Here is a 25,458-nt window from a genome sequence, read left to right as displayed (position 1 = left end):
TCTGATTTGGCCCATGGAGTTTCTTCACCTGTTTTGCTAGATTCTTTTCCATTTCCCAGCTCATTGCTGACAAAAAAGGCAGATCTTCAGCAGATGGAAGAGGCATTTCTTCACTGTAGACTCAGGCATTGGTATAATTAGTTAGCTGGGTCTGTGACTGGATAAGATTCCATGTCTGCCATGAAGATAGGCAAGATATTTGAGACTGCTACCCAATACATATTTACATGTGAGTTTGTTTCATTAAAATCAGAGACACTTCTTGTTCTTGGTAAAATTAAAATATTTTTGTAGTTAAGAAGGCTTAAAGGTAGAATTGCACATACTGAATTGCTGACATCGATATAAGATTTATTCCTCAGAAACCTACACCCCAAATCAGCCACTTTCATAATTTTTCATAAGACAGATGTGTTCAAGTGATCATTTCTCCTTAATTTCCCCCTTTTGTTCAATCTGTTCTGGACTTTCAGATATACAAATAAAGTTGATCAAGCAAATAACCTTCTGAGTCATTCTGTTTCAAGTTAATTTGACCTTTTTGTTTTCACCTGCCAGAAAACTGAAGTCCTGCTTAGCACTAAATTGTGGATTCTGTTCCAATGGAGGCAGCTGAATTCCAATAATTCTCTTGGGCAGCAGAATGAAACCAGTCCGTTTTTGCTGATGGGCCCTGAAGATAACAGTGAACTTTCCTCTATGCTTTTCTCTCATTAAATGGCCATCTTACACCCCGCCCTTCAATACAAAAAGATAAATTTATTTGAGATGTCATTACAACTTCAGAATATTCTCCTACAAGCAACAATTTTATTGATGTTTTGGCAGCATGCCAAGATTTTAAAAAGTCGTTGCTACATTTACTTCTTTTCAGCCTTTCCATATTAGATAAAGATAAAGGTTCCCCTTGCACATATGTGCTAGTCATTCCCGACTCTAGGAGGCGGTGCTCATCTCTGTTTCAAAGCCGAAGAGCCAGCACTGTCTAAAGAAGTCTCCGTGGTCATGTGGCTGGCATGACTAAATGCCAAAGGTGCACGGAACACTGTTACCTTCCCACCAAAGGTGGTCCATATTTTTCTACTTGCATTTTTTAAGTGCTTTCAAACTGCTAGGTTGGCAGAAGCTGGGGCAAGTAACAGGAGCTCACTCCATTACGCGGCGCTAGGGATTCAAACTGCTGAACTGCCGACCTTTTGCTTGACAAGCTCAGCGTTTTAGCCACTGAGCCACCGCGTCCCTCGCGTCCATATTAAGGACACAGAAATAGAATTCTGAATTTTAATCACAAAGAGTTTTATAAGAAGCAGGATATTCTCCAGGAGCAGCAGGGCAAGGAATGTAAACATGCAAATTGCCTTTCTCTAAGAAAAGGAAGGCCAAAATATTTTTATGTAGGGGAAGAAGAACTTCAAGCAAGAATGAGTATGAATTCTGTACTCTTTGTCTCCCTGTCATCTGGTAATATAGCTTCTATTACAAAGATTCTAGTTCTTAGTCTTATTTGTATATGTCACCAGAAATGACTGTCTATTTCATACCTATCTTGAGGAACGTCATAATTTTTTTATTATGATTTGTTTCTATAATTCAGAGCATTTCAGGCACCCTATTCTGAGCATCTTTACTTACATAGACATCAAAATTCAAGTTGCCATGCCTTTATTTAAGCAACATCAAGCAGGGATGAGTTTTAGATAAATACTCAGAATTTACTGACAAATTAATTAGGCTGTTACAAAGAGAAAGAATGCCAGTTTCTTGAAGTTTGGTTATCCTCCCTCTTTCCTACTCCTTCTAATATTTACTCCACTGTATCTTAATCTTGTTTGATTTGTCTAATGATTTGTATCTTAATCTTTTTAGATACGTATGTCTAAAAATAAAGGTAAGCGCAAACATTTTTAAATTGTTTTTATCAAAATAAAAGCACTGAAAATACACAGTAGGATAAACATTATGCAGGCTGCCAAGCTTTCTTTCTCCAAGGAAAATTAACATTCTGTATGCCAAGAAAAACTATGAGTCCATACCACTCTATTTGTCAAAGGTGATCTTTAGTGGAGTCATTGTTAAACTCAGCTATATGAAGAATATCAGTTTCTTTAGTATCTGGTTGCTCTAATAAGTAACATATGTCAAATGTATTTGGAGAAATAGGACTAGGTGTAGGTGTGCTATCTGGACTTAAGTTGTTTTTTCCAGAGGAAGTTGCCAATTCTTTGGTACTGAGCACTTCATGTTGAGCAAGAACATCTGGAAATCTCCATCTTTGATTATCTGCCATATTGACAGTTGATGTTTGAGATGAGGGTAATTTATTTCCTTTTGGCATACCCAAAGGTAGATCCTGTTGCTTGGATTCCATATGAGGAGGTTCTGTTTCTGAAGGTGTTATCAACAAATCTGCATTACTATTGGGTGATCCACAATGGTTCAGCACAATTCCTTCAGAATCTGTCTCTGACTCACTTTGACTGTCCAAATCTTTTCCTGTCATGACGTGGGAGACTTTGTCTGAATCTACTCTGGTTTCTTGGCTCTCAGTTTTGACAGTTAGTGAGTCTGCTTTGCTAATTCTCTCATCCACTTTGGATTGATTGGAAGTTTCTAGAGCATCATTCTTGCTGCTTTCTCGAATAACTCTAAGATCTATACTTCCATGCATCTTTCCATCCTTATCCGACCAGTTATGAGTTTTCCTGCCATTTAAAGGGAAGTGTCTCCCTCTAGAGTGCATTTCCAGAAAATTATCAATATGATGCATTTCATGTGATGGGAAAAAAATTGAGTTTTCACTGGATTGTCGTTGGTAGGTCCTCCTGCTGGGTGAAGGGGAGACTTCTCGGACACTCAGAAAGCGTTTCACTTTTCGCAGTACCGAATGCTGCCTTCTAGCTTTATCATCATCCCGGAGCCAGTTTTCTCCATGGAAGAACTGACTGTCTGCCAGACTGCAAGAAAAAACATGCAACATTCATTTTATGTATTAAGAGCAAACTGGCTCTCTGAGTGTGCAGACCTAGGCCGCACCAAACCATCCATAAAATGGAAAGTATATTTGCAGGTGTACTTCTTGGGAGAACATTGACCTTTACCATTGACAAAGGAAAAAACTCTATAAGGACAAATGGAACCTTTAGTCCTCAAATAATCTCCACAACAAATCTCTGAAACAGGCCAGGCTGAGAAAGAAAGAATGGTCAAAATCTGCTGTCCTGTCATTTATTCCTACCAGGGTTCACATCACATAATTAAATTAAATTAAATTAAATTAAAAATGCAACTAAAAGCTAAGATCAACCAAAATATAATTCTTAGCTAGATCAAAGAAAACATTTATTCCATCTTCTCTGATGGAAGAAAAGACAATCTTTTATGAGAATGCCCCAAAGTTATCAAAGGTTTTGTGTTTGCGTTTGAGTTTATTTAGATTTATATACCGCCCTACTCCCGAAGGACTCAGGGTGGTGAACAGCCAAGATAAAACAGATACAATATAAAATTTAAAAAACAATTTAAAAACATATTAAATAAATTGGCCCATACTAATTAAAACACCCCTGTTTTTTAAAAAACAAATTAAAATTAAAATTAAACAATTAAAAAGAGTTAGGCCAGTCCCGCTAGTTGGAATAAAAAAGTCTTGAGGGCACGGCGGAAAGTGCGTAAATCCGGGATCCTCCGTATCTCCAGGGGGAGCTCGTTCCAAAGGGCAGGTGCCCCCACAGAGAACGCTCTCCCCCTGGGGGCCGCCAGTTGACACTGTTTGGCCGACGGCACCCTGAGGAGCCCCTCTCTGTGGGAGCATACTGGCCGGTGAGAGGCTACCGGTGGCAGAAGGCAGTCTCGTAAGTACCCAGGTCCTAAGCCATGGAGCGCTCTAAAGGTGGTAACAAATACCTTGAAGGGCACCCGGAAGACCACCGGGAGCCAGTGCAGCTTGCACAGGAGAGGTGTTACATGGGAACACCATGTTGCTCCCACAACCACCCGCGCGGCCGTATTCTGGACCAGTTGGAGCCTCCGGGTGCTCCTCAAGGGGAGCCCCATGTAGAGAGCATTAGAGTAGTCCAGGTGGGAAGTGACGAGGGCATGAGTGACCATGCATAAGGAGTCCCGATCCAGAAAGGGACGCAACTGGTGAATCAGGTAAACCTGATAGAAAGTCCCCCTGGCCACAGCCATCAGATGCTCTTCTAAAGACAGCCATGTATCCAGGAGGACACCCAACTTGCAAGCCCTCTCCATGGGGGCCAATGACTCGCCCCCAATAGTCAGAGATGGCACCAATTGACTATATCGGGACATCGGAAACCACAGCCACTCGGTCTCGGACGGGTTGAGCCTGAGTCTGTTTCACCCCATCCAGATCCGCACGGCCTCCAGGCACTGGGACATCACTTCAAGGGCATCATTGGGGTGGCTCGGGATGGAGATGTACAACTGAGTGTCATCAGCGTACTGGTGGTACTTCACCCCGAAACCACAGATGATCTCACCCAGTGGCTTCATATAAATGTTGAACAGAAGGGGTGAGAGGACCGACCCTTGTGGCACCCCGCACACAAGGCGCCTCGGGGTCGACCTCTGCCCCCCTGCCAACACAGACTGTGACTGGTCAGAGAGGAAGGAGGAGAACCACTGCAACACGGTGCCCCCCACAACTCTTCCAACCGGTGCAGCATGATACCATGGTTGATGGTATCGAAAGCCGCTGACAGGTCTAATAGGAGCAGGACAGAGGAACAGCCCCTGTCCCAAGCCCTCCAGAGGTCATCAATCAAAGTGACCAATGCCGTTTCCATGCTGTACCCAGGCCTGAAACCCGACTGGAACGGATCTAGATAAACCGTTTCATCCAGGTACTGGAGAAGCTGTCGCGCCACCACACTCTCAACAACCTTTGCCACAAAGTGAAGGTTGGAGACTGGACGATAATGTACTAACACTGCCTGGTCCAGGGAAGGCTTCTTAAGGAGAGGCCTCACCACTGCCTCTTTCAAGGCGGCAGGAAAGTCACCCTCATTCAATGAAGCATTAATAATCCTCTGGAGCCAGCCTCGTGTAACCTCCCGAGTAGCCAGCACCAACCAGGAGGGACACGGGTCCAATAAACATGTGGCCGCGCTAAGTCTACCCAGAATCCTGTCCATGTCTTCGGGAGTCACAAGATCAAACTCCTCCCAGATAATGTTCTCAAGACCTGCCTCCATCACCCCTCCCGAATCTACCCAGTCAGAGTCCAAGTCTTCCCAAATTTGAGCGATTTTGTCATACAGATACTATACAAAATCCTCGGCCCGACCCTCAAAGGGGTCCTCCCGTGCTCCCAGGTGGAGCAGGGAGCGGGTCACCCTAAACAGGGTGGCCGGGCGATTATCTGATGACGTAATAAGAGCGGAAAAATAATTAAATTTTGCCACTTTTATCACCACTCGGTAGATCTTAATATGAGACCTCACCAGTGTTCGGTCGGATTCGGAAAGGCTGGTCCTTCAACCGCTCTCCAGGTGTCTTTTTTGGTGCTTGATCTCCCTCAGCTCCTCGGTAAACCAAGGAGCCAAGTGAGATCGGCACCGAGTCAGAGGCCACAAAGGCATCATCTGGTCCAAAGCTCCAGCGGCCGCCCTATCCCAGGTGGCCTCCAGGTCTTCGATCGAGTCGTGAGCCAGAGCCTCAGGGAATGGCCCAAGCTCCGCCTGGAACCTATCCGGATCCATCAGGCGCCTGGTGCGGAACCACCTCATCGGTTCCGCCTCCCTGCAGCGGGGTGTGGTGGTTCGAAAGTCAAAGCGAAGGAGAGAATGATCCGATCATGACAAGGGCTCAATCACTATATCCCCTATATCAAGATCACTCAGCCACTGACCAGAGACAAAAACCAAGTCCAGAGTGTTTCCCCCCGTGTGAGTAGGGCCATGAGTAGGTCATCTGAGGTGGAAAATTCCATAGCATTCATAGTCTTTTCTATAGCCTTCATTACTGAAAAATGTTCCTTATTAACAGACTTTCAATGGTAATATGTTAGGGGGAATATAATTTTAGATGAACATGAGAGGTAAGGAAAGGTCCTGTCTATCTAACTTTATTTTTTTTAAATTTACAAAAACAGGCTGTTAATGATATAATACATTTGCATATGAAAAAGTAGGATAAGACATTGTAGATTTGCATACCCCATTTCAATAGTTGATCCAAGGAAAGATGGGATGCAGGAATCTGCAGCTGCTAATGTATATGGTGGACGAGCTGAAGAATCATTCCAGTAAATATCTTTTTTCATTCTTGGTAAATTCATATGCATTTCATCAACAGCCAATAGTGAAACCTATAAGAATTAAGAATTAGAACACCTGCCACACGCATTTTAAACATCTCAAATATAAGTCACAATCCAGAGAACTGCACAACACAACAATATCATTTTTATTTAAAGCAGCAGCAGCAGCCTGTACTTTTCTGAGCCAAAAACAGAATTTGAACTGTGGTAACCATGTAAGAGGAAATGATTCTTTAGAGGATGCTTTTTAGATCTTGGATCAGGGGTGAAATCTAAAATTTGCTACTACTGGTTCCGTGGGCGTGGCTTGGTGGTGGTGGGGTAATGTGACTGGGTGAGCGTGGCCAACTTTTTTTTTTTACTTTTAAAAGCATTTTTTCTACAATCTCTTCGGACGAAGAGGTTGCAGAAAAAAATGCTTTTAAAAGTCTCTGACGATCAGGCAACTCAGCTGGGATCACCAGAGGCTTTTAAAAGCATTTTTTTCCCCTACAGCCTTTTCGGCCGAAGAGGTTGTAGAAAAAATGCTTTTAAAAGCCTCTGATGATCCCAGCTGAACTGCGCAATCATCAGAGGTTTTTTTTTACTTTGAAAAGCATTTTTTCGGCTGAAGAGATTGTAGAAAAAATGCTTTTAAAAGTTAAAAAAACAGCCTCTAATGATTGCGCAGCTCAGCTGGGCATGGTGGGGGGGGCCACAGGGATTTTTGCTACCAGTTCTCCGAATCACCTGCCGCCATCGCTACCGGATCAGGCGATCAGGTCCGAACTTGGAGCATTTCACCCCTGTCTTGGATATCCAGTAACTGAGTGAGATAGCCTTGATGTAGCCTTACCTGCAATCAGAATGAATGAATTAGAACAAAAATTAGACAATCTCAGAAGGGGAGGATCCTGTTGCAAGACCTAATGGATATTAATAAGAGTCAGCTTCCATCATGTCATCCTGATAGAAGACATTCTACCCGAGAAGTCTACAGGTCACCAACTCTAATTCACTCCGGCTACTCCCACCAGCATAATTTAAAAATTCCAGAAACAGAAATGCTCAAAACAGGGGGAAAATCCTTATGTATAATTTGGAATGGTTCTTTAATTATGTTTTAAAATATGGCTTTCTAATATTACCACCTGAATGTTGCTGGAATATTTCTTTCTCAATTTCTAGACACTGTATGCTCAGACTTCTTGCTGAAAGCTCCATTATTGCTTCAGCAACCTTGCCATGAACGGCGTTTTACACTACTGGACAACACCCAGCAATATATTTTGAAAGCTTTGATCCATATTGTAGCATTAGTTGCAGTTGCACATGAGAAGACAATGCAAAAAAATAATCTAAGCAGGAATTGAAATGTAAATGAAAAAGCACAGAACCAACAGTGAGGAAGCTTCAGCAGCTTGCAAAACGGGTATTGTATATGAAAACTGAACTATAAATAATTTTACTTTAATATGGAAAATATTTATAAAGGTGGGAGCAGGATGCAACACTTGTGCTATTTCTTGCTAGAAATTTACCATATTGCAAGACAGCAAAAAATAGTAATCAGCTGAAGCAAAAGGGTGTTACCTGGAGATTCCTATCTATGCACCAATTTGTTTCAAAATCATCATCATCTTCACCAAATGGGTTGATAAGTTGCTCAGCAACCTATAATTAGAGTTGGCTATTTTGAGCATAGAGTTACATATTATCCAAAGCTGATTTACAAACACATCTAACCATTGCAGATATAAATAGTTTTTTGGCAACATCAAGGAGAAATCCGCATAGAATAGATACAGTACATTGTGTGGTGAGATATTGATGGATATGCCATATTTGTAGCATTAATCCTTGGTTTTTCAAGAGACTATTGCTTTGTGTATTTATTTAGTAGATGGATATGATGCATTCCTCTCCAGATAGAACACTCAGAACAGTCTAGCAAAAATAAATAGAACAAAACATTAAAAATGGACAGCTGAAAGTGTAAATATTTGCATATTTATTTATTTATTACAGTTATTTATTTTCTGCTTTTCGGGATTATAATCCTCCCAAATTATCTTTCAAACAATTGCACCCAAACAATACATATTATTTAAAAACAAAGTAACAAAATTCAAAGAACCTTCCCACAAGACACTTGTTGGTAACGGCTGACAATCAGAGCAGGCTATAGGGTTCATCTTACACTGCCTTTCACCCTCTCTCCTTCCCACAACACAATTGATAGAATGAGCTAGAAGCAATCAAGGATATAGGATGTCAACTCTTCATGAGTGGAACGGCATCCAGTCATAGTGATTACAATTCATAAAAGTCTCAGAAAGTTGGGAAATGGTGGCCTAGAATGAAATAGTGGAAGCATGAGATAGAACCATGAGGTGCAAAAGGTGGTTGGATAGGTAGGATTCCTCTGAATATTCTTCCTTCGTGGTAAAATATGCCACACCTAGATAAAATATGTTAGGCTTGTTAATTGTTTTGCTGCATTCCTTTTATGATTGGTACTGTTTGATATACTTTCCTAGACCATCCAATCTTTCCCCCTTCTTTATTCAATTTACATGCCGAATAAATATTAAGGGAAATTGGATTGGAAGAAGATGAGTGTGGTTTTAACATTGCAGAAAGAAACATCAATAACCTGCATTATTCTGATGACACAATATTGGTAACTATGAGCCGAGGTGGCACAGTGGTTAGAGTGCAGTACTGCAGCTACTTCAGCTGACTGCTAGTTCAGCAGGTCAGCAGATCAAATCTCACCGGCTCAAGGTTGACTCAGCCTTCCATCCTTCCGAGGTGGGTAAAATGAGGACCCAGACTGTTGGGGGCAATATGCTAATGCAATATGCTAATATGCAATATGCTATATGCTAACTTTGTAAACTTTGTAAACCGCTTAGAGAGGGCTGTAAAGCACTATGAAGCGGTATAGAAGTCTAAACAACAACAACAACAACAATAATAATAATAACAACTGAAAATGCAAAGGAGCTGCAGGCTGTAAAGTAGTAATAAAAGTCAAGCAGCACAGTGAAAAAAAGGACTGAAATTAAATAGGAAGAAAACCAAATGAATGGCAACAGTGACAATACTCAGCCTTAAAACTGATAATGCAGATATTGAAGTGGTAGATAGCTTCTGCCTTTTAGGATGAACCATCAAAAGTAAGGGAACAATCAGTCAAGAAATACACATAGGCTAGTACTTATTAGAACATCCATGAAGACCTTTGAAAAATTATTCAGATGTGTGTCTACAAATATAGAATAGTTGTGAGATGCAAGCAACCAGAACCACATGTGAACAGCTGAAGTCAGTACTGCCTACCAACTATGTTACAAGGATCTCAACAGGCTGCTTGCCTTCCTCTGAGAACAATCATGGATCTTGGGAGCGGTCAGGTTATACTGCTGCTTGTGGCTGCACAATAACTCCAGACTAGGCCCTTGCTTGACTCCTCCTTCCAGACTATCTGGCAGTTTTCCAACAATAATGCAGGCAATGGTATTCTCTGTAACACTTTATAGACATGAAAGCCGGGGTTGGCTGCTGGGGGCTTGTAGGAGTTTGGAAGAACCTCTAGCTAAGATTCTCTGCAATTTGGAGAACCCCCAAATCCCACTTCTGGCTGGCCCTGTCCACCCTAACCCGCCCCTCCCAAGAGTCCCCATGCGGCCTGTTTTGGATACAGGTAAATGCAGGGTGCGTGTGGAGGCTTGGGGAGGGTGAAAAATGGGCCTACCGGAAGTTCGGGAAGGCTAGAAATGGGCCCGTTTCCGGCCTCCAGAGCCTGGGGAGGCCATTTTCACCCTCCCAGAGGCTCAAGGAAAGCCTCTGGAGTCTGGGGAGGGCAAAAACACCCCCCTGCCATGGTGCAGGAGGTCGACTAGGCCATGCCCACCATGGCCACACCCACTCAGCAACTGGGCAGAGAACCCCTTGCTAAAATTTTTGAAGCCCATCCCTGCATGAAAGTATGGCTTTAAAGAAGCTGATGCTTTTGAACCTTACTGTTTGAGAAGACTTCTGAAAATACTGTGGATAGCTAAAAAACAAATGAATCATAAAACAAATAAACCCAGAGTTTAAAGTACAAATGACCAAGCTCAAATCATCCTACTTCAGGCACATTAAGGAAAAATCTAGCTCTCTGGAGGAGCCTCTTTTGCTGATAAAAATGAAAAGAAAGAGAGGAAGACCAAGATTATCTGGAAGGTGGATTGACTTGGTTACAGTGAACCACTGAAATGCCCAAAAGACTAGGTTAGAAAGAGATGGTCATGGAGAAAATCCATATGTTTGTTAACACTGACTTAATGGCACACAATCAATCAATCAATTGATTTTCTTTGTACATTACCTTGAATCTGAGAGGACTTTATCTATTATTTTCATTTATTCATATTTTCCTACCTGTTTCATGTTTTTCTTCTACATGGGCATCCAATCCTTATATCTGAAACTGAGACTGCAGTAGTTGCATTTTTCTTTTTTCTTTATTTCACTATTAAACAAACTAATAATACTAAATAAATAGAGCCTACAATTTTATCAAGCAGCTAGATTAGTACACAATCTGGCATTCTTTATTCCTCAATTCCTTTTGCTCCAGACAGCCCTCAAAAGTATCACAGCAAAGTTGTAATATGGAAAACACTAAATTTCCTCTTACTGTGAACAAGTTAGTTATTTTATGTATTGGCATACCTACAACAGGACACCTTTAAATGAGATTGAAAGATATATACAAGTGTGACAACACTAAGAAACTTTGCACTGGCTAGCTGCACAGATCATCTGCCATTGGTATGTGGCATATAATCTCACAGGATTGAAAGGAATGTAAGGGAAGACAATTACATATTATTTTAGACACTTGGCTACCACAACAAAAAGGATTAGACTAATCTCAGACAACAAGGGCTAGGATTAAAAGGATTTCATGTGAGAAAATCACTGTCCTATATATAATGTGATTGGCAGGGAAGCAACAATTTAAAATCATCTGGTTTTAAAACTGTTTTCTTTGCAAAAGAATACACATACTCCTACAATTAAATGTCCTTTGTGAACCAGAGATATAGATGAAAACATATCCAGAGAAAAATACATTTCTGCAAGCTTTTTTCTGCTGAAGCAGGCAACAATTTTGTACTTTTAACATTATTATTAATAGGCCACTATTTTAACATTATTATTAATAGGCCACTATTAACAGAACTGAAAATTTGCTGCCCTTTTTTTATTATGGTTTTAGAGTAATTTATCAGTTTTGTTTTATTTTATTGCATGTACATGATTTTAACAGTGTTTTGGAAATATAACATATGATTTTATGATTTTATTATTCTTATTTTACAATATATAATAATAAATAACAATAATGGACTACAACCACAGCACTGTTAAATCAGAAGCTAGGATACCAATAACGCTAGAAATTAGAATAACACTCTAGATGGATTATTCTTTAAAAGTTATAGCACAAAATATTATGCAAGAAAACTTCAGCTCATGTAAAAGGACAGTTTTTATTTTTCCTCTCGTTTTGGCTGTGCTTGCTCCAAATCTATTCTGGAAAGCCCTTCAGTCCATTGAAACTGAGCAGTGGAGGAGCAGAAAGATCTATTTTTCATCAGTGGATGTTATATGCCAGCAGAATGACCTTCTTCAATATCCAATCCTTATTTATTGCACCATTAATGCACTAAATTTTCTTGAAATTAGTTTTATTCTGTTTAAACTGTATAGCCTGCCACAATAAATTTGTAATATAGCCCGTGAATTTTAGTGAAAACAAATCAATTGTTGCAAATCAACTTTGCATGTATAGGTTTATTGCCTGTACAAACCTATTAACTACTAGGTACAAAATATATAAAATACCTAGCAGAGGGATTCTCCATTTGTACCTTTTTTCTTTTTCTAAAATATATACTTTGCATGTATCTGTAAGACTACTTATATTTTCATGGCATTTATTTCTTCTTCTCTCAGTTCAGTTAAGTCTTTTATTTTCTGATATTGACCAGTTAGTTTTGGCACTTACCTAGTTTGTTGTCACTTCACAATAGAAGGAAGCGCCTACAGGCTTCCATACGTAAAGCAGAGGTGATTTTTTTTGTCACCATATTATTTCCTGAGTAAGACATACCTTTATTTTTTTTCCCACACAAACACCAGCTTCAGAAATATGTTCCTATAAAAATTATTTGCCCGACTTTAATATTTCTTTCTTAATTCTTTCCACAACATAGAGCTAGCTATGATATAATACTTGACTTCTATAACAAAATCAGATTGAAATGTATATACATTTCATATTACTCCTTTCTCAAATAGGCATCAGGAGAAAATAAGGTTCCTTTACAAGAAAGATTATTAGGGATTTTTTTTCTTAGGTAGCAAAAATCTATTATAGGTTAAGCAGGCATTATTAGAGGCAGTGAAGGGAGGAAAATGGCACACTACACTAGCATTTATGACTTGTTTACATTATTTATTAAAAAAAGCACGGTAAACCACTTCCTCCTAATGGACATATTCTGGCACTATCTCTGATTTCATTTCATTTCAACAGTACATTGTAATAGCACAGCAATGTGTTTAATCCATGTGTGCTACCAAAAGATGATAAAACAATTGTGCCTGCATTAAAAGTAAGCAAATAAACACCCAAAATATTGTTAGCTCTAGAATCTGAAGAATTTATTGTAATGAATGATTAATAGAAATGTTTTTAATGGCATCAGCATGTTTTCTAGATATTGTTGCCTTAAATATTCTTCACCTAAATTATGTTCCATTTTAATAAAGTCCAAATGCAAAATAAAATTTGCACTCATTATCCACATGGAAAACAAAAAGTAGCATTTATAGTGGGTTCAATTAAATTACTTAAAAATACAGAAAGAGGTATGAATTTTACAGATTATAAACTTGACAAGAAATAACTATCAATTAGACAATGAGGAATTCTATATCTGTTACTTGCAGTTACTTGCTTTATGTGATAGCAAAAGAGCACTTGTCATTAACTCTGTTCAGCAATTTATGGCCCTTGAAATTTTTATTTACTTTTACTAGTGTTGGAAGAAATATCCTTCTGGGTTCAGCTCCAAGTGGGGAAAAAGACACTGGAAACATGGAGACTGTTTGGAAAGATGTTTTAATGGTGGACAGGAGTATATAGTATACCTTGTTGCCTTTGAAAGTCAACAAAAATGAATGATTATGACAGTTGATTACTCACTTGAATCCCTTTTTTAAGAGTATAAACTTAGAAAAAAAGATAGACTCAATGTTACATGCTCTGTGATATCTTTAATTTTGAGACCTTGCATGCAAGAGGTCTGAAGTTTGTAATACTGTAAGAGCATTGGTTGAATATACATCCAGTTGTATTTATCAATATAACCAAGCCAAGTCAAAGGCAGGCAATTTGATCTTTGAAGAAAATTAAGCAAAAATTGGAAACTGTTTCTTTTAATTAGCTTTGTTGATAAATAGCTCTTGTTTGAGGCCTGGTGATGAACATCTGATCACTATCTCCCATGCTTTGGGATCTCTTGTTGGAATGTTGTGAATCTTTCAATTTTGTCTAATGAAGTGATCTATGAAATTTGAAACTTGTGATTTGCTCAGACCAGGCACAGACACTTACACAATATGCAGTTGAATATCAGAATGGTTTCTGCAATTCTGATAGTAGGCTATATACAAACCTGGGAAATTATATGGATGACAGTGGGCATAGGGATAAATAGTTCAAAACATCTACACTGATAATTGACCGATAGTTTACCAAAGTACTATAAATATGCATGTGAGATTTGATCTCGAAGTACACTGTAGTTATAAATGCTAAATACTTCAATGTGTCTTATCATTAGTGTTAATGTGTAAGAGATATGTTCAATGCAGAGATACTCAAGGTCTCTTTGCAGACAAACAGCTTTGCTAGCTCTTAAACATGTGCACAAATATTTTTATAGCACTATTGTATAACTGTGAAGTATTTCTTGCCTCATGACAATTGGTGCTAAATAAATAGTTAGCTTAAATTCCCAGAAAATATTAAAATTTCAGCAAAATTTGGTTCAAGTTTATGTAAAAAGACTTTCATTGACATGAGTCTCTGGTTTTGAAGAAAACTATCAGAAAATTCCAACCCTTTTTAACATTATTGTTTACCTTAAGCCATCCTGCATAGAAGAAAAACTGTAACAATGTGAAGATAGGAATGTAAAGATCTAAATCATGACCTGGGATTCTTTGGTCAGGATCCAAAAACTGACGCCCTATAAGGCACGTAAAGAAGAAGGTATAAACAGCCAGGGTGACAACCTAGAAGAGTTCAAATTCATACAAAGTTATGAATATAACAATGAATGCAGGATGTTTTCTATACAGTATATCTAAAGACCTGCCTTCCCTAACCTGATGTACTTCTGTGTTATTGTATTACAATATCCAGAATTCCTAGTCAACAAGAGCAACAAGAAATATATAGGGAAATATAACTTGAGGAGGGCTGCAAAAGACTTTATATTTTTAAGATATTAATTACAAAACGTGATGGCCCATTCAATACAAAATGTATTCTATTTCTGAAGGTCTTTGATTTTATTCCTTGGTTCTACAGTACTTGGCAGTAAATAAACAAGGCTTATCAATCTGTGGTTCTTTAGATACATTGCGAGTAGGAATCTCATTAGGAAAAGCCACCACTGTCATTTATGATGCCATTAAGACCGTATCTGGAGATGATAGAATTGAGACTTGAATGCCCCAAATTAAGGAAAGCTAAATCAGAAGCACAGAAATGTTTTGAATGCTTGAATATAAAAGTATTTGAGTTTAAAGTTTTCAGCACTCAAGATTTCACCCTACCCTAATACATCTCAGATATATTTAATAATATGTAAGTATTCACTTTGTACCTGTGTGTACACGAGAGGAATTCCAACCCAGTCATAACCAAATAGTAGGCTACACCATGATCGATACCGATTCATTTCCTAAATGGAAAATAGAAACAAATAGAGCAACTGATGTATTGTTGAAGATTATCACAATGTATTAATTATTATAGATACTGTATGATGATACTTGCCAGGAAATAAAATAATGAATTATGAGGCTATGTTCTGATAACACTTTTGTTTGGTGCCTTCCAGTCAGTTAGCTTCTGGTTGCTGCCTGGAATAGTTCCTTGCAATTTACTTAGCGACTTTTGGGGAATAGTTTGGATTGCCTCTTTCCTAGGGTTGAGAGTCATTGGCCCAAGGTTACCCAGCTGGCTTTACGCTTAAATTGGGATTAGTATTTATAATCTCCTGATTTCTAGCCTGGTGCTTCACTGCCACACTAACCTGAAGATTCCTTGGTGCTCTTGGAGTTTGGTTTGTTCATAGATGTTTCATTACCCTATTAGGTAACATCTTTGTGAATAAGTGTGAAGTTTAGTCCATGCTTATATACAATATTTTCCTGCTAGAGTTGGTGTGAGCTTTTCCTTGATAGTTCTTTATTTAGGGTATTGTTTCTGCTGGATTTTTTTGACTGGTACAGTATTAACTTCTTCTTATCTGGATGTTGGCTGCTGAAAAGAATATATTCTGGTCTTTTTGTTTCCTTTTTAGCTTTTTGATTGTCTATTTTGAATGGTCTGTAGAATGTAGAACATAAAGAATGTAGAACATTCTTTATGTTCCTGTTGATGACCAATTTGTCTGCATGCCAGGTTTCTAGGAACTTTCTAGCATTTTTAGCATTTTAACTTGGGCTGGGATGCTCACAGTTTCCCAGTTGAAACAATGGTTAAATTTGTTATGAAATGTGTTGTGAAATTAAGGAGTTTTCATCATGTCTTCTGGCTGCTAGTTGGGGTTCAGGGATGTGCTCTGCTAGTCTTCTGCCCATTTATCCTACAGAGTGACTGTTACAGTCCTTACACTGTATGTTGTAGATAATTTCTTTTTTTCTTCTTCTTGGGCTACTGGGTCTTTTGGTTTCTGAAGATGTTTTAGAGGGTTTTAGTTGGCTTCTGTTCTCAATATTACATTGCTGTAATAGTCTGTTGGATGTTTCTGAGATGTTTCTGATATAAGAAAGAACGAACTGTCAAATGCTAAGCCAAACATCTGAAGTAACAAGAGGCCATCAGCAGCCATTTTACCTAGTGATTCCTGAAGCTAGCCTTCAGATACAGTACAATGAAAACATTTAGGTTGGGAAGTGGGCAGTTTTGGAAGATTCTTCTTGCCTTGAGTGTCATTTTCATCTATAAACAGCCTTGCACAGGAGTACAAGAACAGGAAGTCTCAGAATGTGAAAAAATTGAGATAGATAAGGAAATTGGAAACACAATTTATATGGAGTAGATGAATAAAAAAACAGATATTCTATTTTTGGCTTTCAAATATTTTTCATAATTGCTCACTGCATCTGCTTACTTACATTCATCAGTGTTTGCAAGTCCACACTATCTTTTATTCTTCCATCTTGTCTTGCTTTGGCTGCCAAATTTCCAAACCAAACAAAAGGGATCCAATATTTAAGATGGGGTGATTTAAGATCATCAAATATCATCCTTTCCTCAGCTGTCATAAAACCTGTGTATAAAAAAATGCAGCTGGATTTTGATCACTTGCCTTTGTTTCTTCAAAAGAGAAGTTTCAAACCAAGCAAAGTTCCAATTCCTAAACTTTTTATGTAATTTTATGCATGTCCATATATTAAAATGTATGTTTTCTTCTTCAAACAATGGTTTTTAATCCAGTGCTAAAATCAAGGATGTGCCCAACAAAAATTATTTTGAAGCTATTTTACTGTATCTGTCATGTGATGAACCCAATAAATGTTAATTTTGCAACTTACACATCCACACATCCGCTATTTTATTTACAAAGAAAAGTAACAATATCTTACTATCTATATTTCTGTTATGCATGTTATAGCATGCTGTGTTTTAGTAATAAAAGAGACATCTGGCTCTTCCACAGGAGATTAAAATCTACCTATTATCTATGGTTATTCGCTTGCAACTATCCACAGCACACTGGGCCCAGTAGAAATAACACTATATACCCATGATGGTGAACCTATGGCATGCGTGCCAGAGGTACCACACAGAGCCCTCTTTGTGGGCACACACACTGTCGCCCCAGCTCAGCCAGATGTTTGTCGGGTTTCTGAAGTGCGCATGCGTGCTGGCCAGCTGGTCGTCAGGGTTCCGGTGCTCTGGTGTGTGCGCCTCCCGGTTTTGGCACTCTGTCTAAAAGGTTCGCCATCACTGCTATATACTGTAGTCTATATTAATAGTGCTTAATAGACCTTTCCTCCTTGGCAGCCTCTAGAGGCTACAACTGTACGTACATTAACCTGGGACTAACTCCTAGAGAACTCATAGATACATCTGTATTAATAAAAATCAGTAGATAAGTTAGACATTACGCAGGAGATATAAAGCAGCATTAAATTTTTGATCACAGCAGCTGGGGAAGAATTTTGTATATTTTGTTTTGCTTTGTTTAAATTAGTAGCACCCACCCAGCATGTTTCATGTTTACAGAAACATATATGCATTGCAACTTGAAATTTCTACCCTCTCTCCCAGTGACTGACAGTACTGTGATACAGTGAGAGTTGCACAAAATGCTGAGTCTTGTCCTGAGGTTGGTCACATGAGAAATTGTACAAAGTAAGGCAGGTTTCCCCAATATTTTTGTCTTCTATCATCCCACTGGGTACAATGGCTAAAGATGACGGAAGTTACAATAAAAAGAGAGTACCAGATTGGGGGAACCTGTAGTACAGTATAAGATCATATTAAATTATAACAATATTTATTTATTTAAAATATTTAAATGGCCACCCATCTTAAGCAGCATGGACAGCTTACAGTAATCATAAAAACATAAAACTAATAGCTTCATCTCTACTTGTTTCTTGCAATGCAGCGTGATTATAGTGGCTCTACATAAGCACCGTGCCAAATGTCTACTACACTGGGAAATGTTGACTTTAACTAGGTCAAAGACAGGAATGCAAATGAGTGAACATTACCTCCATCTACCACATGTTCTAAAGTTGGAAATCTTTTGTAGACAGCTGTGCTCACTGATCGAAAGATGAGGAGAGATGTTAAATTCACATAACGCATTAGAGTTCTCCTGAGTAATCGGCCATACTCATCTCTTCCCTGAACAGTGCTGGAGATCAAGAACATAATTCTGTCTGGCCATGGCAGATTTACAAATTGGTTCCACCAGCGGTTCACCACCAAAGTAACATAAAACCCTGGAGAGTTCAAAAATCCTGATTCACATTACTTGTTATATACCCAACAGAAGATATTCTAAAATTATGCGTAAGTAAACTCTATATATACTCTTCTAGTAATTCCCTTGACATCTGGCAGTAGATTCTTTTTTTCATCCATCCCTGCTCCAAATACATTGATGAAATCCCAAGTAAACCTTTATTTATATAGTGCTATCCAATTATGGCTATGCTGGGAATTGTACCTCCAAGAGATCTGGAGAACAGTAGGCTAGGGAAGGGTCTCCTAAATCAGGTGTGAGTCACTTTTTAGATTTGAGAGAAGCTGCAGATGATGGGTTAACTAGTCACAAAGTAAGACTGAACCAATTGCCACATATAGTGGGGAAGGGGATTTTATTGATCTTCCAGTTTTTTTAAAAAAATACCACAACATTAAGCCAATAACTTAGTGTGGTGCCACCAATTAAAGAAATTCAATTGGAATTTTATTTATATTTGCATACCATCTCAAATCCTTAGGGATTGGGACAGGTTGCAACAACTGTACAGTATATTTTAGGTTTTACACTTCTGTAACGTGGCCTTGCAAGTGTTTCCACCCCTGCTCTTCATGAAATGGAATATAAGCTTACCCAGAACAAAAGTGACTGGAATTTGTTCTGCATATTTGTCACAGTAAAGGGACAATTTCTCAAAGTACCGTTTCTGGCTTCCTGAAAGGAAAAATCTGTGACAAAAAAGACAGGGACTTTTGATATAAAGACTAAATAAATACAAATTAAGAGCAAAGATAAGCATCCCAGAGCACTCAGCATTAGATTGCACATTGGACATAATAGAAGGAAGGCAGTGAGAGATTCTGCAGTGAGAGATTTCACTGGTAGTTCAGTTGGAAGGTTGTAATAGCTACAGATTGCAAAACTACATCAAACCTGACTATAATGGATTATATTAGTAAACGTAGCAGAAGGAAATCTTGAAACAATTGCAAAATAAATACTTGCAAATTTAGTTTTGCTTCAAACTGCAGTTCCACAGAGGAATGACATTCAATTAAGATTTCAAGCTGAGCTGAATTTTCTCGTTCACTGAAGCTGCTCATCGTAAATTTATATCTCCATGAAATGACAATTGCCACGTGGCATCCTTCAGAGATAATTGATTTAGAGTTGTCATTTCTTGATTCTTTTCCCTCAATGGTGAAGACATGAATTTTGTTTGGCACTTGCCTTCTTTGTCAAAATACAATTTTGAAACATTGTACTATTTAAGTGTTTGATGAAAACATTATAAAATACTAAAACATATTGTTTTAGTAAATGTAACTATGCTTTACAATACATTTGATTCTAAATATAACCAAAAATTCCACACAATCATTTTAGTGAATTGATTAAATTATTTGTTTTAACTGCAAAACAGTCAAATTATACAAGATGTTTGAGAATGGCAAAAAGCAAGCTTGAAAAGCAGTGCTTTTGTGCAGATTCTATACATTTCAACACAGCTTTTTAAAACAAAATCTTCTTGAATAGTTAGGATCTACATAATTATATATACCAACAACAATTTCATTTTCCAATTTTCAGTATTTGTGTAATCAAAATGGTACCCTAGATGTATAAGAGAAACACTGGCAGATATGGGGAAACATCAAGACTTGCAGAAATTAAAAATATATATATTAATAGGAAAAATTTCTAAAGCAGGCATGTCCAACCTGTGGTCTGTGGGCTGCATGCAGCCCTGGACAGCTAGTAAGATGACCCCACAAAATATAACTAAAAATATAAAAAATAAAATAAATTTGTTATTTATATACATTAACTATATTATATATTTTACATGCAGCCCAAGACAATTTGTTTTCACTTAATGCAGCCCAGGTAAGTCAAAAGTTTGGACATCCATGTTCTAAAGGAAGAATCTATAAAATATTTCTGTTAGGACTAAGCATACTATAAATTCCTGAGTACTTAGCTGAATGGGGAAGAGATACAGAAAATTGGAGGAAAGAGATAGTAGAGTGTGGCTGGCTAGAATTCCCCAGAGAACCACACTGCAACAGTTCAGGTCCCACTTGTTTAATATAGTATCACACATTCTCCTACAAGGGTTGGGTAAACAGCATTGTAGAATGTGAAAAAAGTTGTACCTATATAATATACTTATCGCTGTGTAAAGACAGGCAAAGAGAATAAATTCTCTGTAAAGCAGTTTGTAGATGCTTCCTTTCCATTTGAGAAGTAGCCTGTGGAACCCAAAGAAGGTAGCATTTGCAACTTTACTGGAGTATGTGACGGTCATCTCTCCAAAATGCTTTTGAAAAAATGGAAGACAAAAGCACAACGTGAAACCAATGGACTTCATGGAGAATATTGATTTAAACCTAAACCGTCATGGCTTTCACAATGAAAGGTGTCATCAGAAATGTTCCTGAACTGGATATACTAGCACTGAGGATGTTACCTAGTTTGGGTAATGAAATGTCTGCAAGAAAAGAAGCAAGCTCAGAGAACATCAAGGACCCCTCATTTCAACCCTGAGCTACAACTATTCTTCTTTATTGGATATGTGTATAATTTCATCAAACTAGAGTTTTCCAAGTTGCTCTTTTAGAATTACAGTAATAAAATTCATTCTCCTGCCACCCTTTGGATACATTAGAGTAACTTCAACAAAGCAGAAGTTAGATATATGTAGAGCAGTGGTGAAATCTAAAATTTGTTACTACTGGTTCTGTGAGCGTGGCTTGGTGGTGGTGGGTAATGTGACTGGGTAGGCGTGGCCATTTTTTTTTTACTTTTAAAACCATTTTTTACATGTAAAACCATGTAAAAAATGCTTTCAAAAGGCTGTGACGATCCCAGCTGAGTTGCCTGATCGTCAGAGGGTTTTTAAAAAACCCTCTGCCGATCAGGCAACTCAGCTGGGATCGTCAGAGCTTGGATCGTCAGAGCCATTTAAAAGAAAAAAAGCCTCTGATGATCGCGCGGCTCAGCTGGGCATGGGGGGTGGGGGCAGGGATTTTTGCTACCGGTTCTCTGAATTGCCTGCCGCCATCGCTACCTACTCGCCCGAGCCGGTCCGAACCAGGAGCATTTCACCCCTGATATAGAGGTTACTATGTTGGGAAAGGTTGATGTAGGTAGTGAATTCCATAATTGATAACAGATCCTGCAACTGTGTAGCAATCCTGCTGACAGACAGGATATGCATTGCCTTACTCAACTACTAATCATGGCACTGCAAAAAGGTATTATCAATAAAGTCTCAATGTACAACTGTTGAACTAGAACTTTCTTGATTATTTTTATGTTTTGTGAGCTGCCCAGCGTTGTCGTACGTAATATACACATAAGTCACATAATATACACATAAGTCACATAAGTTCTTGTCCCTGATTTGAAATATTTTCATTGATTAAGCTAACTAAAATCCAAAGTTATAAAAGGTATTTGTCTTTATCAATGGTATACATCAGTGGCTGTCAACCTTTTCTTCACCACAGACCCCCTTTTGTGGCCACAGACACCCAAGACGTAACTCAAGATTTAAATCATAACATTTCTTCAAGCCTTTGTGGACTCCCTGTGATGACATCATGCCCTTCCCAGCATCTGCGGCCCACAAATTGAGAACCACTGGTATACATTGATCAGCAACAAGAAACTTTCTAATAAATATATTAGTTGCAATTTTACTTATCGTTTCTGGAAGACATGATCCCTTGATGATAGTTGGGACCCAATGAATATTAAAAAGAATTAAAAATGACAAAAACATTAGCACTGAGCCACATATTGATTCTAGTTTTAACACAAGTCATTCCATGGGCTTAGTAAAATATATTTAAATATATTTATGTATATGAAAAGTAATACCCTGTTTTCCCCAAAATAGGACATCCCCTGATAATAAGCCCAATTGGGCTTTTGAGCGCATGGCAATAAGGCCAAGCGCTTATTTCAGGGTTCAAAAAACTATAAGACAGGGTCTTATTTTTGGGGAAACATGGTAATTAGAGGTATTATTCTTCCTTAAGGCCTGAATTACCAAAAACAACTAGAATTTGGCAAAAGTTTGAGAATCATCTATGGTAGGAATATTTCTACCACATTCTTTTCCATTTTTTTAATGCAAACATTTTGGAGTAATTCCATACTATTATAAGCAGGCAGAGTAAATCTAACATATAAGGAATGAAGTGATTGTGGAAGGGTCTCAACTATGTTAAGCAAAGGGAGGCCCTTTGTGGAGTTTACACCTCCACAAAACTTTGCTATGTAAACTGTCTAGGTATTGATTAAATGTTAAATTAATTGTCCGTGTTAGAAATGTGCTGCTAAAAAATCAGATATAGTTTTAAAGCACTCATAGCAATGCCAAAATATGAAGAAACACAGTAAGATTTTGGAAACACTCACCGTTTATTCTGGCTAGGGCACTCAAATACAGAGGTGATGATGTGGGGCTGTTGTGTTCCCCAAATAAAAACATTCAGGTTACTTTGTTCCTCTCTTTGCTTTCGGCACGCAGCCTATCGGGGCTCTAATTTCTCCCTGGAGCTTTCACAGGACTGGACTGACAAGCACAGGGGTGAACGCATCTTTCCACTTCGGGAGGTGTGTTTTTGCCAAGTTTTCTTCTGCTGTCACTTACAACTGAGAACAAAGACAAGCAAGCAACAGCTGCTGATCTGGCTCATCTCGAATCTATAATTATCCTCCACTTCTTCTTCACAGGAGGACCCCTTTGGAAGGAAGTCACAATCATGGAAATAATCTGCATCAACCTTTACCAGTTGGTATGCATTCTTTCTGCCATCGCTCAGTGACATAAAAAAGGTCAATTATTCAAAAAAGAAGGAAGAAAAGAAATGGAAAAGCAAAAAAAGAAGGTAAAAGAAAATGCCTTTAGATTCTTACTTTGTTGTTATTAAAATATAAGAGTCAGAAAGGAAAAGGACTTCTGCCTTTTGAAGTTGTGGCCTAAAAGCTATATTCTAACTAGTCAAAAGCGATTGGACCAATTAAAGGATATTGCCATATTAACTTCCCAAAGACCTTTCTCTTGAATGTAGTTTCCGTTTCCATGGGATGGACATGGTATAGTATGAGCAGCTATGGAACTAATGCTTAAAAAGTCCCAAATTGTAATTACAACAGACAAAATATGCAATTATTAGATGATTCAGAATGCAATTCCAAAGATTTATCTAGACGTTAAGTCTCAGTAACTGCAGTGGTTTAATAATATCTAAGTATGCATATGATTGCTTTGAAAGTTAACGTATCTCTGTACTTTTATCTGCAGTATCTCTATGAATAGATGCTATTTGAGTGTTACAAAGGATAAGGAACTGGTGTCAGGAAAATCAGAAACTCAAAAATCAAAGCCAGGAAAGACAATAGCTTAGAAACAAATAGTTTAGAAACAAAAAATTCAGAAAAGACAAGAAGCAGTTTGTCCCAAAGGTGCTTTTTCAAGAGACAACTGGACTGAAGCACCTTTGGGACAACCATAACCTGGATGACTGAGAATTCCCATAGACCAGAGATGTCAAACTCGATTTAATTGAGGGACACGTAAGGGTTGTTTGAACTCAGGGGGCCGGAGTGGATGTGGCCAGAGTGGGCATAGCCAGCTTGACATCACTCGTCAAGACTCTGTTTCAGCAGGGATGGCCTCCTGCAGCCTCTGCCAGCGAAAACAGAGCCTGGGGGACTTGTGCGTGGCCCACCCAGGCTCCGTTTTTGGCCACAATGGCATCCAAGCTTTTTTTTTCACTGGCAGAGGACTACAGGAGGCCATCGTGGCTGAAAACAGAGCCTGGGAGGGACGCGCCCCCAAGGTGTGGCGCCCCACCAGCTCTGTTTTCTCTGACAGAGGCATTGCAGGGGTATCAAACTCAAGGCCTACAGGCCAGAAGGCCCGGCCCGCAATGCCTTTTATTGGGAAATAAAAATTTCCCAAAAGATCTGTGCACTCAGTAGGAGATTCTAACCCTAAATTGGTATACTAAAGGATACTAAAAAAGATTGTAACTTGTTCAAAGGAGAGCAAAGATGAAAGGAGTATAATGAAATTCTATAGAGTAGAAATATCAAAATCCAAAATACTTTAGAGCAATGGCTGCTAAACCAAGTACCTCTCTTTTTGGTCTCAAATAAATCTGATTTCAGAATCATCAGTAGGTCTAAGTTGCCTTGTGCCCAAAAAGCCAATCTGGCATTTTGTAAGCAGATGCCTCTGTGGAAACCAGGTATCCAGGATTTCCAATAGCAGAAGCCAAAGTTCATATGGACGGCAGTGCCCAGTGATCAAAGCAACCTTGCCCACTTTAAGGAGAATGTTTGGTGATTGTTTTTCTCGCCAACAGTGATGTTGGTGAGAAAGGGAAAGAAAGTCAGGTGACTCACTGATCATTTTCATTAATTTGATCCCCATTAAAACTTTTGGAAAAGCATCATTCATGACTGAGGCATCATAGGGCTTCATACTCAGGAGTGTCACAGGATGTGGTCAAAAGAATCAAGATGCCAGCCAAGTCCTTTTTATGCACAACATGCACAAAAATCTTTTTAGCCAAAGACCCTAAGACCATCATTTACTTAGCTATAAGAAAAGTTTTACAAATCTCTATTGCGGACATGGTCCTGAAAGTGGTCCTGTTGAGCGACCCTTGTTGAGGAATAATCCTGCTCAGCCTCAGGCGATTTCTGTCCCCTGAATTAAAAATCGTATTTTAGAGCATTTTTTTCGGAGGTGGGAGGAAGCCTCGCACGGGCCACTTTAGCGGCTTTAAAAAAACACACTGGAAGCTGGAAATATGGCTGGAATGATGACAATAGAGTTTGCAGATGTCATCATTTCGCTTCTCTCTCTAG

The 25,458-nt window shown here is 38.6% G+C and overlaps 1 protein-coding gene across 2 annotated transcripts; it reads right to left on the bottom strand.

Annotated features, from left to right (window-relative positions):
• Positions 1-1,899: 1,899 nt before the first annotated feature.
• BEST3 (bestrophin 3) lies at positions 1,900-25,173 on the bottom strand. Of its 2 annotated transcripts, none has more exons than XM_034403203.2 (10): positions 22,996-25,173; positions 20,724-20,887; positions 19,201-19,295; positions 18,350-18,583; positions 16,742-16,896; positions 15,223-15,300; positions 14,474-14,626; positions 7,856-7,936; positions 6,180-6,331; positions 1,900-2,954 (listed from the first exon to the last, which is right to left on the bottom strand). In XM_034403203.2, exons 2-10 carry the CDS (start codon positions 20,873-20,875, stop codon positions 2,045-2,047), a joined length of 2,010 nt encoding a protein of 669 aa, XP_034259094.1. In that variant the 5' UTR covers positions 20,876-20,887; positions 22,996-25,173; the 3' UTR covers positions 1,900-2,044. The 2 variants fall into 2 exon arrangements, with proteins under 2 accessions (XP_034259094.1, XP_087730234.1); XM_087874108.1 differs by having other exon boundaries at positions 18,350-18,403; positions 22,996-23,104.
• Between the last annotated feature and the right edge of the window lie 285 nt (positions 25,174-25,458).

The sequence above is a fragment of the Pantherophis guttatus genome, chromosome 7 (genome assembly GCF_059756535.1).
Source record: "Pantherophis guttatus breed Tessera chromosome 7, ASM5975653v1, whole genome shotgun sequence".
Classification (NCBI taxonomy): domain Eukaryota; kingdom Metazoa; phylum Chordata; class Lepidosauria; order Squamata; family Colubridae; genus Pantherophis; species Pantherophis guttatus.
This window is presented reverse-complemented; position numbering and strand designations above follow the sequence as displayed.